The 15,800-nt window shown below is 33.9% G+C and overlaps 1 protein-coding gene across 2 annotated transcripts; it reads right to left on the bottom strand.

The window, feature by feature from the left end:
* Positions 1–763: 763 nt before the first annotated feature.
* Positions 764–1,909, bottom strand: LOC113361736. 2 transcript variants are annotated; one of them, XM_026604871.1, is made up of 2 exons: positions 1,715–1,909; positions 764–1,518 (listed from the first exon to the last, which is right to left on the bottom strand). In XM_026604871.1, the coding sequence occupies exons 1-2, from the start codon at positions 1,827–1,829 to the stop codon at positions 1,013–1,015; spliced, it is 621 nt and encodes a 206-aa protein (XP_026460656.1). In that variant the 5' UTR covers positions 1,830–1,909; the 3' UTR covers positions 764–1,012. The 2 variants fall into 2 exon arrangements, with proteins under 2 accessions (XP_026460656.1, XP_026460655.1); XM_026604870.1 differs by having other exon boundaries at positions 764–1,521; positions 1,715–1,904.
* Between the last annotated feature and the right edge of the window lie 13,891 nt (positions 1,910–15,800).

Genomic DNA, 15,800 nt, shown 5'->3' with positions numbered 1-15,800 from the left:
GTTCTTAACCTTTCATTGTCCTGGTCTTACGACCTTGATTCAAAAACTATTCGTTTCTGTGACTTGAAAAAGTCACAGGTTGGCCGATTCTCTGCTGAGAAAATTGGCTTGATCTCTCTTTGCTTAATTTCTCTGTCATGGAGACCTCTTCGGAGGCACGGGATCAATCAGGGTGCATCATTTTCTCTTTGGAATATGTTGTTCTCACTATTTTGGTAGATTTATCACTTGGATTGGAGCTTGCGGTAGATGAAGTAAAAGGGAAGCACAGTAGGAGGCGAAAAAACCTCGTGTTGGACGATTGATGTTATTTATCTTTTAATCAATGTAATCTTCGGTTTTAGTTTCTGTAAGAAATCTTGTTCTCAATTTGCAATCGGGTATTTTGATCTTCTTGGTATTCGTTATTCCAAAGTTTATATCCCTTTTAGTCAAAGACAAATGTATCCATGTAACTGTTGGTTTAATTAATATATTACTTAGGGCTTTCAAAAATAAAAAAAAAAATGAGTTTTAAGACCTTCAAATGACCAGTTAAGACATTTTTTTAACCTCATTAAAGTTTCAAATTTCAACCGTCAACTACCATCGTAATCTGAGTCGTTTATTGCCAAGAGATCTGAGCATATAAAGTTTCAACCGTCAACTACCATCGTAACCTGACCGATCAAAAAAAAACAAACTACCATCGTAATCTGAGTCGTTTATTGCAAAGAGTTGTTATTGTGTTAAAAGATATCGAAATTTAGAAGGAACAACAAAATAAAAGGCATAAAGGAGACATCAATTCTGCACGGACTTATTATTAAAGTCTTCAATCAAGGCTTTGACACAATTCCTACTAATTGAAACTTAACAATCACAGTTGATAAATAAAAGCTGCTTGATGGATCCCATCTCATCCAAGAATCATGATGATGATGGCCAACAGACAGTAAAGATAACGAAAACAAAGATAAGCTGCTTGTAGCTGCATGGTGATCCCAGAGACCTGGTAACATCCAAAAGGAAACTAAGACAACTTTAGAACAGACTTTAGGACAGATTTTCCTCCACGACAGCAGCAGCTGCAACGCCTTACAAATTTAGATTCACCAATCGCGCACTTGTTCTCAATCACATGACCTCCCAGTTCCGAACAATCGTTGTTACACCAATTAGTACAATCGGCGCAATTTGAGCTTGGCATGGTAGTCTCAGTGACGTCGTCTCCGGTATCACACTTATCGCTCGAAGGAGGTGTAGGACATGGAGGGGGTGGTGGAAGAGGAGCAGGAGGGGGACATGCTGGGGCTGGTGGAGATTTTGGTTTTACACAACAGCATTCACAACGGACGTTTGTACTTGAAATCCATGTGCAGCTCGGGGTCAACGCCGAAGTGGTTCGCATCGAATCGCATGCACCGTAGCAATAAGGTGTGCAGAGAAAGCAATTTTGAGTTGGACCCCAGACCTGAGTCGTGTATACGTTGAGGTTAGTGTCACAGAAGTAGTTTTCTGTAGGAGCTGCTGTCGACTCTACTGCATAAACACAACAAAATTCACTGCATGATTAGACTTCTGTTTTGATCTAAAAGAAAACCAAAAGAAAGATCAAGTTATATATTTGCAACAAAATGGGAGTATAAACGTTGCAAATCACAGAAATGGTGACCATAAACTAAAAGGAGACAAATTTGTGACGGATCGATCAATTTTACAGTGATATACTTACCGGAAGGCATGGCGGAGGCAACAACACTTGGGTGTTCCGCAGAGGCGGAAACAAGAAGGACCGAAAGCAGAAGGAACACAACATTGGAAACAAAAACAGAAGAATAAGAAGCCATTTTCTTGCTGAGTTGAAGAGATTTTGAGTGAGTAAGCTACTGGACAATTGGTTGGTTATATACTGATTACCAGAGAGAGTAACCCACCGACCTCATCAGAAAAATAAGATTAAGAAAAAGTAGTGGCCACAAAATGGTGCAGGTATATCCCTTTGGGAGTTCAAAATCTTTTATTGCGTGATTGAAGGCCCCAAATCTGGCCAATTTGATAGAGTGGGTATTGAGCTGGGTTATTGTGCCGTACTAAATTCTGACTCGTTTATAACGTGGCATGTTGGCCTGTAACTAGCACGTTCTTGGCATATTCCGGATGGGTTCGATCTGAAACAAAGCTTATGTGATGTGCGGAGTTGGCACCAGTGGGAATTGTTTTTTAATATATTAAATGATTGAGATTCACGTTCTCCATTAAAGTTCCAACTTTCAACTACCTTCATAATCTTCCTTGTTACCTGTTCAGTAATTCTACGATACTTATTGAAAACGGCTCCCCACGAGGCAATTCGTAGCACCTTGTACCAATTCGCTGAAACTCATAAGGTATGTCCTGTTATCATGCACTGGATCAACGAAATTGTAGGAGTTGTCTCTAGGAAACATCAGCCATGGAGATATATTGGGATTATATTATACTTGTAACATATTCTTGTTTACTAAGTGTCGACATCTTTCTTTACAATGTATGTCGACATCTTTTGTAATCTTTTGTAACTCTCTGTATATAAGGCCATGCCTAATTCTCTAACAGATCAATGAGAATATTTCAAATTCAATTCACGTTTACATTATGGTATTTTAGAGCCAGAATATTTTTTCCAATTTTTTTTTTTTTGAGTAACAATGGGAACACCTTCTTTGAATGCAGAGATCCCACCATCACCTTCTTCACGTCCTTCCAATCCTTTGTATGCTCTAGCTTCGAATGATGGTCCAGGGACAGTCATCACGCACGTTGTTTTAAGGGATCCAACTACGAAGAATGGGCTAAAGCGATTTTGGTTTCGTTGGGAGCAAAACGCAAACTTGGTTTCATCAATGGTAAAATACTTAAACCTACAATTGATTTTGATGATCTTGAGGATTGGTGGACGGTTAACTATATGATTGTAGCTTGGATTTTTAATACTATTAATCTGAATATTCGTTCTATTATTTCTTATCGTGATACATCGTATGAGTTGTAGGAAGATATTCGTTTACATTTTTCTATTGGAAACGATATTAAAAAATTTCAATTAAAGTCTGATGTTGCTGCTTGTAAACAAAAATCTGGTGAGTCGATTATGGCCTATTATGGACGGTTAAAGAAATTATGGGATGATATCAATAACTTTGATGCTTTGCCTTCTTGTTCTGGTTGCAAATGTGGTTTGAATCAAATCCTTCGTAAAAGACGTGAATCGGATCAGGTGCGTGAATTTCTAATGGGTCTTGAATCTTATTATGCTAACGCACGTTTCAATATTTTTATCCATCAAGCCATTGCCATCTCTTCATTCTTTGTACTCAAGAATTGCACAAGAGGAAGAGGTTCACCTTTATACCCAACGAAGGACTGAGGAAGCATCTCCAATGGCCTTTGATGTTCGTGATAGTATGCCACGAGGTCTGAAATCTGGCCGATCACCGTTGAAGTGCAGTTTTTGTGGCTATCATGGACATCTTGAGAAACGCTGCTGGGAGAAACATGGTTATCCACCTGGCTGTGAACCTAGGCGTCCGCAAGCCACAGGTCGTGAAAAACAGAGCATGAATACCCCTGATACAATTGCTACACCAAAAGTGAATGCTGTCTTGGGTGAAATGTCTGCACCTACCAATCCTATTCGATTAACTGGTAAGGGAGTTTATACTTGGATTGTTGACACTGGTGCTTCGAATCACGTTTGTTGTGATGAAAATCTATTTGATTTCTCTCGTGTAATAATTCCTATTCACGTTGAGTTGCCTAATGGTGCTACTATAAAGGCCACCAGAATAGGGGAAGTTACTTTAACCTATTATTTGGTCTTGAAAAATGTGTTATTCGTTCCTTCATTCACTTGTAACTTACTCTCTGTCTCGCAACTTCTGTCTTCTCGAAAGTTAAGCATACAATTTACATTCTCTTACTGTGTTGTACAGGACCTTGTCTTGAGGATGAAGATTGGTATGTGTGAGCTTATTGGGGGGCTTTATCATTTTCCGATGAGTGAACCAACTCGTGTTAATGTTGTTCATGAGAAAGACATGGCAGATTTATGGCATAAACGGCTCGGACATCCTTGTCGACAAGTAATGGAGCTACTACCTCAAGTTTGTCGTAGTAATATTAATAAGTTGGATTTTAAAGATTGTGATGTTTGTTATCGGGCAAAACAAACTCGTAGTATGTTTCCGTTAAGTGAAAATAAAGCAGTCGATTTGTTTGATTTAATCCAAATATTCATAAAACTGTAAATTTTTATAAAAAATTCCTGCTAGGTTCAAGTAGTTCACTTACCAAGTGTGAAAAACAGGTAACCGGACACGGGGTTCGGTTAATAAATGTCAAGAAAATATAACTTTCTTCAAACACGCAGGTAGCCGAACTTTAGTAATAAGATTTACAGAGGTATGTTCTGTTAGTTCTCAAACTTCAATGCAACCAAGTTCCCAACCGAACTTCAGGTTAAAAGTAACCTAGTGTTAGAAGTTCGGTTGGTTCGCAAACTTTAACATATTTTGCGAATCAACCGGACTAGGCTTATATATGCATATATGCAATTAGGCAAACGTTCGGTTACTACGAAATTTATTTCTTGGCGAATTAGGTAGAGTTTTGTTACGAAGTTTCAAAGGTAGAGTTCGGTTACAAAGAAAACTTATCATTTTTGCGAACGAACCGAACTTTTGGACTTCTCATTATTTTCGTAAACTAAAGTTCGGTGATATCCTTATTTTGCGAAGGAACCGAACTTATGGACTTGTGTTGTTCTAATACAAGGAGTTCGGTTAAAAGTATTTTTTGCGAATCAACCGAACTCCGAGTTGGGTTAAGAAAAAATTAATTCGTGATAACCGAACTTTTTGCGACGAAACCGAACGTTTTGCGACGTAACCGAACTAAAAGTTCAGCTAAGACTTGTTTTTTGCGACGTAACCGAACTTTTATCTGGGACAAAAACCCTCCATTAAACCTCTCTGCAACTTCCATTTTCAACTAATTTTGATGATTACTTCTCATTTATTCAACCAAAAACGAATGACAAGTAATGAGTTTGTGAGAATATCTTTGTTAATGTTTTAAATTAAGCTATATATAGAGGTGGTGGTGGTTGGTGGTGGTGGTAATCGGAGTTGGTGGTGGTAATCGGTGGTTGGTGGTGGTGATAATCGGAGGTGGTGGTGGTGGTAATCGGCGGTGGTGGTTATATATATATATAGGTGGTTATTAGGTTGGTTTTAAATTAAATTAGGTTAAGGATAGGTTAGTAATTTCAACGCTTTAGGACATCCTTTAAAACTATAGGGAAGGTGACCTAATAAAATCATGATCCTCGAAAAAACCATGGTCCCTAAAAAATCATTCTAATAAAATGATATGACGAAGAAAAAAAAAAGCTAGCCAGATGACTAGTCAAACAAAAACACTAAAGTGAAGCCAACAGACTGGTCTTAAAAAGCACAACAGCCTAATCTATTTGAATTTAAAAAAGCTGTCATACGGCATTACCATTCTGATCAGGGAAGAAGGACGAGACTGAAATTGAAGGTACTAACCTCGTGTGAACCTTTCTTAGCGAAAATGGTCTGCGGTGGACACTACAAGAAACTTAACCTTTTACAACACCCAATGGGTATGTCATAAATTCATATAAGTGCCGCGATAACCAATGTAGCAAGAAGTCTATTGATGCACCAACTTTTTATTGCTGTAGCAAGAGATTATACTTTTTTGTCACACTCTTTTCATATTGTTGTTACATTTGCGTGGCAAAAGTTTCATTTTGCAACAGTAAATTATAACTTTTAGCTGCACCTGAAAAGTATTGTGACTATAAATTTGCTTTTACAACACCTATATTGAAGGTGTGACAATATACGATGTAGCAATAGGTAGATTTTTTTGTAGTGGAAATTGATTACTGTATAAATGTGTCTTAACCGAATACGATAAGCACTTTGGTCGAAATATATTTCCGACCAAGGAAATTTTCAAGATTTGAGAAATGTGACATCTGATAATGAATCAGGTTGAAGTAGCAGATTTAAAAAACCAGAACTCATTGGGAATTTAATAGCTTTAACAGAAACTATAATTTCAGTAATATAGTTGGTAGTAGTACCAATACCACGTGATTCAACATAAATGAACTTCCCAAAACTATTTCTGAGAATAAAACCATAACATGTGGCACCTGGATTACATAACCCCGCGTCACAACAAAGTAAGAATATGGAAGGAGGAGGGAGGCTAAAAAAACATATACAAATGTTGATAGCTTCAGTCTTCTTGTCTGGATACCAAAGAAATTTAAGACGAAACTTTCTTGAGCAAAATTCCACTTATTCCCTTTGAATTGAATACTATTTTCACGAGTCAAAGAGTAAATTGTTCCCAGCAAACCATATTTTTCAACAAGCAAAATCCTATTCTTTTCTTCATCCGAACCAGATTTCAATGGAAACTAAATTTAATATTATTTTCTGCTTGACTCTAGCAATAGAAGGAGATTCACTCTCAAAAGCTAAATTATTCATGTTAGAGCATTTCTCTGTTGAACCTACAAGTTTGCAATCTCAAGCTTGTTGTCAATGTTAGGTGATTAAAACTATATCTTGATTTCTAGTCTACTAAATCAAGTTTCGGATAGGTTACAATTCTAGTTGAGTATCATAGATAACCCTTGAAGACTGAGGATCGACGAACACATTTGAAGAACTTCTGTATCAGGTATGTGAAGAGTAAACCATTCCATATTACTCACATACCATCATTCTATCGACTGTCTATGTCGTACGACTTATAGTAGATTCACAAAGAAGATGTTTCGAGTCAAGCTTGTATTATGAAAAATATCGAAATATGATTTAGCGATTAGATGTTCAAAGTTCCTTATTAATATTAGTTCTATGAATTAATTTATGGATTATTTTGGAAAATTTCCCATGCAAATGATTATATCATTTGGGAATGTTTCATACATCATATGAGAGAAATATGAACTTACTGAAATTTCTACTCAAGGAAGGTTGGTGAACTCAGTTTGAAAACCATAGATACCTAAGATACAAAATTATAGGAAGGTTGGCAAAACAGTTCGCAAACTACAAGTTCAGTCATGAACCCGGATGGCGAACCATGGTGAACTGATTTTATAAGTTGAATTGGCCGGCATTCACGAAATGAGGTGATCAACTGAGTTCGTTAGTCTACGAGAATGGTTCACGAACCGTAACACCGCGACTCGTGAAAAATCCTTACGGTTTTCAAACCATTGTACAAATTGTCCTGACAATATTTATTATATGCTCAAAGACTTATTATTTTAATATGTTTAGCATTGATCTCTTAAACACTTCTAAGACTTTATTGATCACTTAAACATTTTGCATGTGAACTATGATTAATTTCTTAGGTGTTTAAATGAACATCAAATAACTTTTAGTTATTTGGCTAACTTTCCAAACTGAACAGTCATTATACACGATTCAGTAACCGAACCTACTTGTATAGTCTTCAATTGTAGTTTGAAGACCTAATTAGTTTGATTGATTCTTAAGTTATCTTGTCTTGAATTCTAAGATAACCCTGGCCTCTGAAAACTATATATAAAGCATCTCTGTCAAGTGAGAAAATTAATCCCTGATATTTTGTATCCTGATAGATTTTCTAGAGTCGCCTTTATTGACCTTTTAGGCAATTTTTTGAAACCCGGACCGGATATCGAACCAGTAAAATTATTGGGTCAGGATCAACAGGTCTAACCAGTGGTTTAACCGGGGGTCACTTGGTCACATTTATATTCGACATTTGAACTTATATACACTTTCATTTTGACCTAATGTAAATGATCTAAAGACAACTAAGATAAAGACGGACACGCGCAAATTAAAAAGTTATGAATTAACCAAGTCTTTTATCTTTTTATGTCCGCATATTTTCCCATCAATTGTGGACATAAAATGTTATATTTCTACGTTTTCTGCCACAAATTCCTAACTTTCATTGCATTTTTTATTCTTCTCCTATAACATCTCTCTCCTTAACATAACTACTTCTAAGTTATAACTCTCTGTGCCTCTCAATCTACATCCCTAAAGAATCACCACAACTTTAAAAGTAATTAAAGATCAATTGTAACTATCACATGTTCATATAAATTTTGAACGTTGATTGTAACATATATTTTTTTGGAAGAATAACTTTTAACTTCTCTTGATCTTTGATATCAAATATTTAATAACGGGTAGTTTTTTTATTTTCTTCATCTTGGTTGATTCTAACATCAATGATTTTTCTAACGCTTTCGCTTAGCTTAAATTTATGTGGTATCTCAATTGAATGTGGAGAATTAGTGATTTTGTTTCGAAAGTGATCCAATGAATATTTATGTACAAATTTTTTTCCATCTGTTTTTTTTTTCTTTCTCAGAATTACTGCAATCGTGTGGTGCTAGTATTACTGGGACACTTGTTACCCGATTTTCTGATTTTTTTAACATGTTAGTGGATCTGTATTGAACCATATTGTTTTTATTACCGGTTCACCGGTCTAACCGGCTGGTCTTATCTGGTTCTTAAAACATTGCTTTTAGGTCTACGGCTAAAAAGACTGCAATGCATTTGGGGATTCGTGAATCCAGGTATGACTATCTTTACCTTGACAGTTCGTGAATCCTGATCTTGCCTTTTCTGTTATCGATTTTTTCGTAATCTCTTTCAGGCAAGATAGATGGTAATCACAATCTTAGTTGATCTTTCGACGATTTTTCTTGAGAGGCGGTTAAGAATTTATGATTCTTTTCGGGAGTCGTAAGTTATGGATTTGTGAGGTTTGCTAGCTTGTATATTGCAAGAAGATTTTCGCACCTTGATTTTTGATATAAACGGAAACCAAATAGGCATATCTGTTAGAGGAAGATTAGTAACAAAAGTCTTCATTTCGGTTGAAACAACTCTTAGGATGCAAAGGACGTCATCTAAAGGAATAAAGTGCGTAGAACTTTGATAGGTTCAAGAGACGTAAGGAGCGCGAATGCAACTGAATCACTTGGAATGTAGATTCGTTCTCAACTGCATTCCATCCCGAAGTCTGATAGTATCCTAGTGTCTGTAGACGCTTAATACAATGTGGTGTTCAATCTGGATGAGGTCCTGGGTTTTTTCTCTATTGCGGTTTCCTCGTTAACAAAATTTCTGGTGTCTTTTGTTTTTCCTTTTCCGCATTATATTATTTATCTTTATAATTTAATTTACACAGGTTTGTACGTACTTAATACAGCGCATCCTCGATAAAAGAATGTTCGATAAATGTATAGCCTCACCAAATGTATGATTTTCTTAAGTGCCAATTTTGGCCAAGGTGATAAATGAATAACCTCGCTTAATGCATTAATGAATAAAAAGAATTGGATCCTTAAAGGCCCTATAGAAATATAAATGAATAATCATTAAATTTCATATAAAACACAATAACCCAAAATACGTAATCAGTAAAATTTACATAAAAATATATGTAGAAATAAACTCAAAAGAATCAGTTATGGTTGATTGTCTTTTTCTTCACCCAAACCGCAAAATGCACCGCATCCTTAATTTTATGCAATGCTTGCACAATTTCTGGAATGTTTTGCTCGTGTTATAGCAAGTAATTTTTTAAAATGACCATCGCTTGAAAATAATCTTTAGAAGACACATTTAATACATACAACGCTACTATCATCTGGTTCAGGACCAATCTCATCATTCATAACTGAGTCAACAATTTCTGCATTCGTTGGAACTTGGAGATTGCATAACTGCATAATTCTCGTTAGGATAGTTTAAAATATATTTGACGTCCATAACATTAAATTATAAATGACACTAGTTAATCCTTGGATATATTCTTCTAATCAACCATTTTCTGGTTCCGAAACATTAATATCTTCAGACCGATTCTTACAATGACGGAAATAATTTGCAACTTTTTTTGCCGTCACGTTAAATCTCCACGCCACAGTAGCAAAATTAATAGCATCCAAAATGTTAATCTTTTCAAGATTTAGTGGGTCAAATTCAATGCTTTGCAGAATACTAGGATAAAAACGACACCCGTAATGAACTTTGAATGCTTGAATAATCTTAGCACCACATGGTTGAATTTTAGATGTTGTGTTAGGGGTCAAGAAAAATAACTCTACATTTTTCGGGCCTTCAAATACCCTCTAGGTACATTTGTACATCTTCTCTAATACAATTTAACTTCTTAATTAAAAAATATTATCTAAATGAATAAATATTCGTTTATCGATAAATGAATAAAATGTTCAATTATCAATATACAAATAACCCCATTAAATGAATATTTTTTCTTGGTCCCGAGGGAATTCATTTATCGAGGTTAGACTGTATAAGTAGATACGTCCGCCTAATTGACATCGATGACGATATTAGTTTCTTGTATAATTCGTATCTTTAAAGATAGATAACAAGTTCAATCACTTGGCAGAATTCCAATTGGATTATTTGGATATTTTTAAAGCATTTCTTGGTCGAATTCACCAAGCGTTGGTATGTCAAGTTTTGTTTTCGTATTTTAGTACCAAAACTCATCTAGAGTCGCTTGATTAGATACTAGAGTCAACTTCTTTTAGGTTAGACTAGAAAGTATAGGAATGTTGAGATGTACAAGTATTACTCCAAAGACCTGAAGAATGTGAAGAAGCAAAGACTACAACGACGACATCATCCTTCCTCTTAAGGTTAGTTATATTGACTCTATCTTGTTTCCAATCCTAACGTATCTTTCAAGTCGGATTATATTGAAAACATAACATGAGAAAATGTAGTTATATAATACTGTAGTGGTTAGACTTGGTTATATCATTATGATCAAAGTGTCCAGGAATTTATTAAATTACGAAGTATAACGCTTATCTTTTGAACTTCGTAAATACGACATCGACGTAATCTATAGTATATATTTGTTGGATTATGTGTGCATTATATAGCCAGCACAACACCACTTGAAATTTCAAGATATTTATAGACTCCGTTATGTGTGCGATTGATCACAAGATATTTCAAGTGGTGTTATGCTGGCTATTATTGAAGAAAAACGAAGATTGGAAGACGATATTTGTTTTCGTATATTGTGAATTTTGTTCACAAACCTTGATCGGCTTGGATCCAACTAGACTTATCTTTGATAGACTTGATTGATTAGTTGCATGAGATCGGAAATTATCATTTGGTGGTATTTTTTAATATCTGAATCTGATAGTTGTAAACTTGAATCTAAGTTACTGATTCAGATTGATCAAAACGCTACAAAGAAGTTTATTAGAAGAGCCTTTGTCAAACTCATATCACTAAGATTGAATATAGTTGGTATCAAACGAATTTTCTTTCTTTACTCTTTGGAATACGATCCAAAGGAGTTGTGATTTACGTGCGTGACTCTAGAAGTCGAAGGTGCAAGGATGTTGAGAAAAATAAGTAGCTAGGGGTAATCTTCTTGGTCTCAACTATACGAAGTTGGTATTAGATTTTGTATAGAGGCTTAATTCTGAGAGTACTCAAAACTGGACAAGGTGTCAAAGTTTTTATGCATTTTCGGTTTCCTCGTTAACAAGATATTTTTTTGCCATTTACTTTATCATTCAGCATTATAATTTTTTTCTTATAATTAAAGTAAATTGCACTTGTACGTTAATCCGTAACACTTGATATTGATCCTATAGAGTTTCAGTTATTACCGAACCAATTATCAAGTGATCACTTCGTTTGCGCATCGTCTCATCTTGAATCCACAGTCAATCACACAATTTATCTTTTTGTTGTATTGTCTCGATCTAGTATCCATAGACGATCACAAAAATTGTGTACCGAAGTTGTTTCATTGTCTCGACTTTGTCCATAGACGATCATACTTGGTAAAGGAGTTATAAGTTGATATATAAAATATTGTGGTGTATTTGAATACCATCGTCTTTTCAGATACGACTAGATTGATATTGGATATTGATTTTAGAGATCGTCCAAGTACTCTGCTTAAACAGCAGGTTCACAGACCTTGTGTATATATACTTGTTGATTGAGTATAGGTTGAGATATTAACTTTATATAAATATTATCAAGGATCATTAAGTTGGTCTACTTAAAATTGTATTAAATTTTGTCTATACATATTGCCGAACGAAAAAGTTGGGTGTATTTGGTATACCTTGTGTTTTCAGTTCCTATAAACCCAGATCTCAACCACCAAAATGAAAGAAGCGCAATCCAAGTTAGCTTAGTAGTAGGGCTCATGTTTTTTATAACAAGAAAAATATCAAAAAAGGAAATTTGATTTGTACGATAAAATATCCTTCCCATCTAAATCCACATTCTTGACAGAAGGATCAATGCCAAAGGGTATGTTTCAGATATTCAAAATGATCTCCATAGAGACAACATTTTCTTACCAAAAAAAGCCTATCGATTGGCGAATATATATATCATCAGTAGCATAAGCTTACCTATAAAGTTTCCACACATTACCGGAGATTGAGGGATGAATCCAAATTTTCCATATTAGCTTATAAAAATAATAGATTGGACATTTTGTTTTCACCTTATTGTAAGCATAACATTATTTAGATCACCCTATAAATTTTCACACTAAATTCTAATATCTTCAGTATTAGCAAGAATAGGAAGATCTTTTATATTTATGGGAGGAGAAGATTACACGGAATCAACCGTTGCGCATTGTGAATGAGATCTTCAACTTTCATATCCATATTGGAATATTGAAGGGAAATGACATTGTTCCAAACTTATATAAAAGTATAATCTCCAATCCATTTGCAGTATCATACATAAAATGGAGGATGTGTTCCCACAACTTACATAGTATATTCATCCAGAGTGTTCCACCAAAATAGATATAAGAATTTTTGTAGTGAGTAGTCCATCTACATTGAGAATTATGGTATTTTCCTAAGAATTTTTTTCCCATTCACCCTGATTATGATATATCCTCCAAAGCGATTTCATCAAGAGAGTTTTTTAGTATCTTTAAGACTTCTTATACCTAAACCCCCTTCCTCAATAACGGTACACACAATTTACCATTTTAGAGGAACTAGTTTTCTCTTATCAGCTTCACCTGACCAACGAAAATTCCTCATAATCTTCTCACAATCCTCGATGATAGTTATGGGCCATTTATAAATGGGCATATTGTAAACTAGAATGTTGGTTAGAACTGTTTTGACTATGAAAAGAAAGAAATCTCTTTTCCAAGCTGCTAAAGAATCTTGAAATAATCAACAAAAGCACTCACGGTGTTATGAGAAACTCTAGATCTCTGCAGTATCATCCAAAGACATTTTTCAAGAAAACTAGCAAAATCTATTTGGAGATATTATGAAATATGTCTTATTCTAGTGTTCGTAACTCCATCTACAAAATATTTACTATTTTTTTTACTAACAAGCTGACAGATAAAAAGCATTTTGATAACTATAGCGCTAATACATAAAATCGGGGCCACCAACACCATCACCCATTCAACCACCACCGAATAACTTCCTCCAACATCACTACCATCCTAATAATATGAGCTACCTACACAAGTTTTAATAACATTAGTTTTCTCTTTCCTATGTCCTCAACGATTAACCGTGGTGTAAAAAAAGTGAAGGGTTAGAAATGTTAAAATGTTAATATCGCGAAAGATTCTCTCATGTGTTGCCCATTTATTTATTATCTATAGCCCAAAAAGTTTAATTCAAAGTGAAAAACTAGAGACTTATATTAATTTTTTGCTAACAATCAACTTAAATTTACTTATTTTTCAAAATCAAGATAATCCTAACTTTTAATATAATGCAAACTAATTATAATTCCTCTCTTAATATTCTTACAAATTTACCAATTATAAAGCCTAGTTCCTACTTTTTTCCAAAATCAAATTCAAACTAAACCCCTCATTCTGTAATCCAGATTGAACTATAATTTTAAATAATTCTATTTATTCCATTAAAAGTCTCCATAACAATACAAGTCCAAGTTTAATTCTTATAATCATTCTTTTACATAATATATAAATAATTATTTACTAAGATGATTTTTTTCTTCTCAATCATGATTATATTAAAACTGATTGAGCGTACTCTTCAAAATCATCAATTGTGCTACAAATTCACATAAACTTAACTGGATTTTATTTTATTTTTGATTTAAAATTTGATAGTTTATGCAATTAATTGGGCTATATATATATATAAGAATTTTAAATTAGAAGTTGAAAATAAAGCAGACCCGGAAAGCAGAAATTCTCTTTTCTCTCCATTACTATTTGCATAACCATATCACAATTAATGATTATTTTTTTTAACTTTATGAATATTATGAAGTTGTTTTTCGAAAGGCTTGATATTTATATGTTAACCGTTCTACCTAAAATTGCTATTTGTATAGTTTTGTGGGCTCCGTAGAATAATTAGGAAGGATTGTTTGGTTGCTTTAATCATTTATTGTATATGGATGTAGATAATAAATACATTGGATATATTTAAGAAAAGCCATCATGAGTTTCTCACTTCAGCCAGAGGAGGTGCAAACATTTTCTCGAGTGGATCTTAGCTTGTTTTTGAAAAATTGGATGACCAAGAATTCATAGTCCATCAGATCAAATATCATCGGTGTTGTTACCTTAAAAACTATAAGCTTATAAAAATTAAAACCTACAAAATAAGACGTTGCACTACATATTCCCGTCCATCTACCCAGAGTTTTCCTTAACAAATACGAGACCTAGGGAGAACAAAATCTATGTCATGTTTCTTTTAGTGATTTGTAACTTTTTTTTGTCTATATCATAATGTAGACGTGGATTTAAAACTAACAACGCATAAAAAAAAACTTCAGAACTTTCAATATATTTATAACAATAAAAACTAATTAAATCGTGATTCCTAATAAGATTTTCAACAAAAGAATAACTAGAAAACCAAAGGATTATTAAATTACAATTAGAATTACAAGATATACAAAGTATTTTACATTTTCAAATGCAAAAGAAATCACATGAGTCACGTCTATTTTATATTTTTAAACATATAAAAATATTATGTAAATCACATATGAGAAACAATAAGTTTTAAGAAATTTATATTATGTAAGATGTTTATTATGTTACCTATACAAAATGTTTATTTTTAATAATACAAGAAACATAAGACCAGTACTAGTAATATTTCCAAAAACCAAAAAACAAAAATAACTTACGTTTATAATTTAATGTTTCAAGATTATAAAAGTTTTTCTAACATTTCCCCCCTTGGAAATAAAATACCTTTTATATTTATTATTTTTTCTTCTCATTAAATATTTGCCAAACTATTTATTTTTTTATCAATTAATTGGCACAAATAACTAAACTTTGGTTAGCCACATGAGGGTTAATATCGCTTCTAAAGCTTGTCATTTTTCTATGCACTCGATTCAATATTTACTCACAGTTCTTCAGAAACAGTACCCCAAATTAGCCGTTAAAGATAAGTTCGGTTACATTTTTTTTCAAATTTGGTTTCCGAAAGTATTTGACCTAGCCAAAATCTAGCTATAAAAGTTTTCATTCAATGAAATTTTTTGCCAATTCAGGAAACAAAGATGAAATGAGAAGTATACATGAGTATCTTAAACATTGGACTCTTTGTATCCTTCGGTTTGATCATCGCCTGACTCGTAAAAACCATCATTCTGAGACTTGTAACAGCTGACTCAGAGAAAATAACTTGTATGCAGTAATGGCCC

The sequence above is a fragment of the Papaver somniferum genome, chromosome 3 (genome assembly GCF_003573695.1).
Source record: "Papaver somniferum cultivar HN1 chromosome 3, ASM357369v1, whole genome shotgun sequence".
NCBI classification, from domain to species: domain Eukaryota; kingdom Viridiplantae; phylum Streptophyta; class Magnoliopsida; order Ranunculales; family Papaveraceae; genus Papaver; species Papaver somniferum.
The sequence above is the reverse complement of the archived record's forward strand: the minus strand, read 5'-3'. Positions and strand labels throughout refer to the sequence as shown.

Excerpts from the sequence above, each read along its gene's own strand:
- LOC113361736 (XM_026604870.1), bottom strand. The coding sequence starts at position 1,829 with ATGGCTTCTTATTCTTCTGTTTTTGTTTCCAATGTTGTGTTCCTTCTG. Across the intron at positions 1,522-1,714 it reads TGCCTCCGCCATGCCTTCCG|TAGAGTCGACAGCAGCTCCT; the intron begins GTAAGTATATCA and ends GTGTTTATGCAG.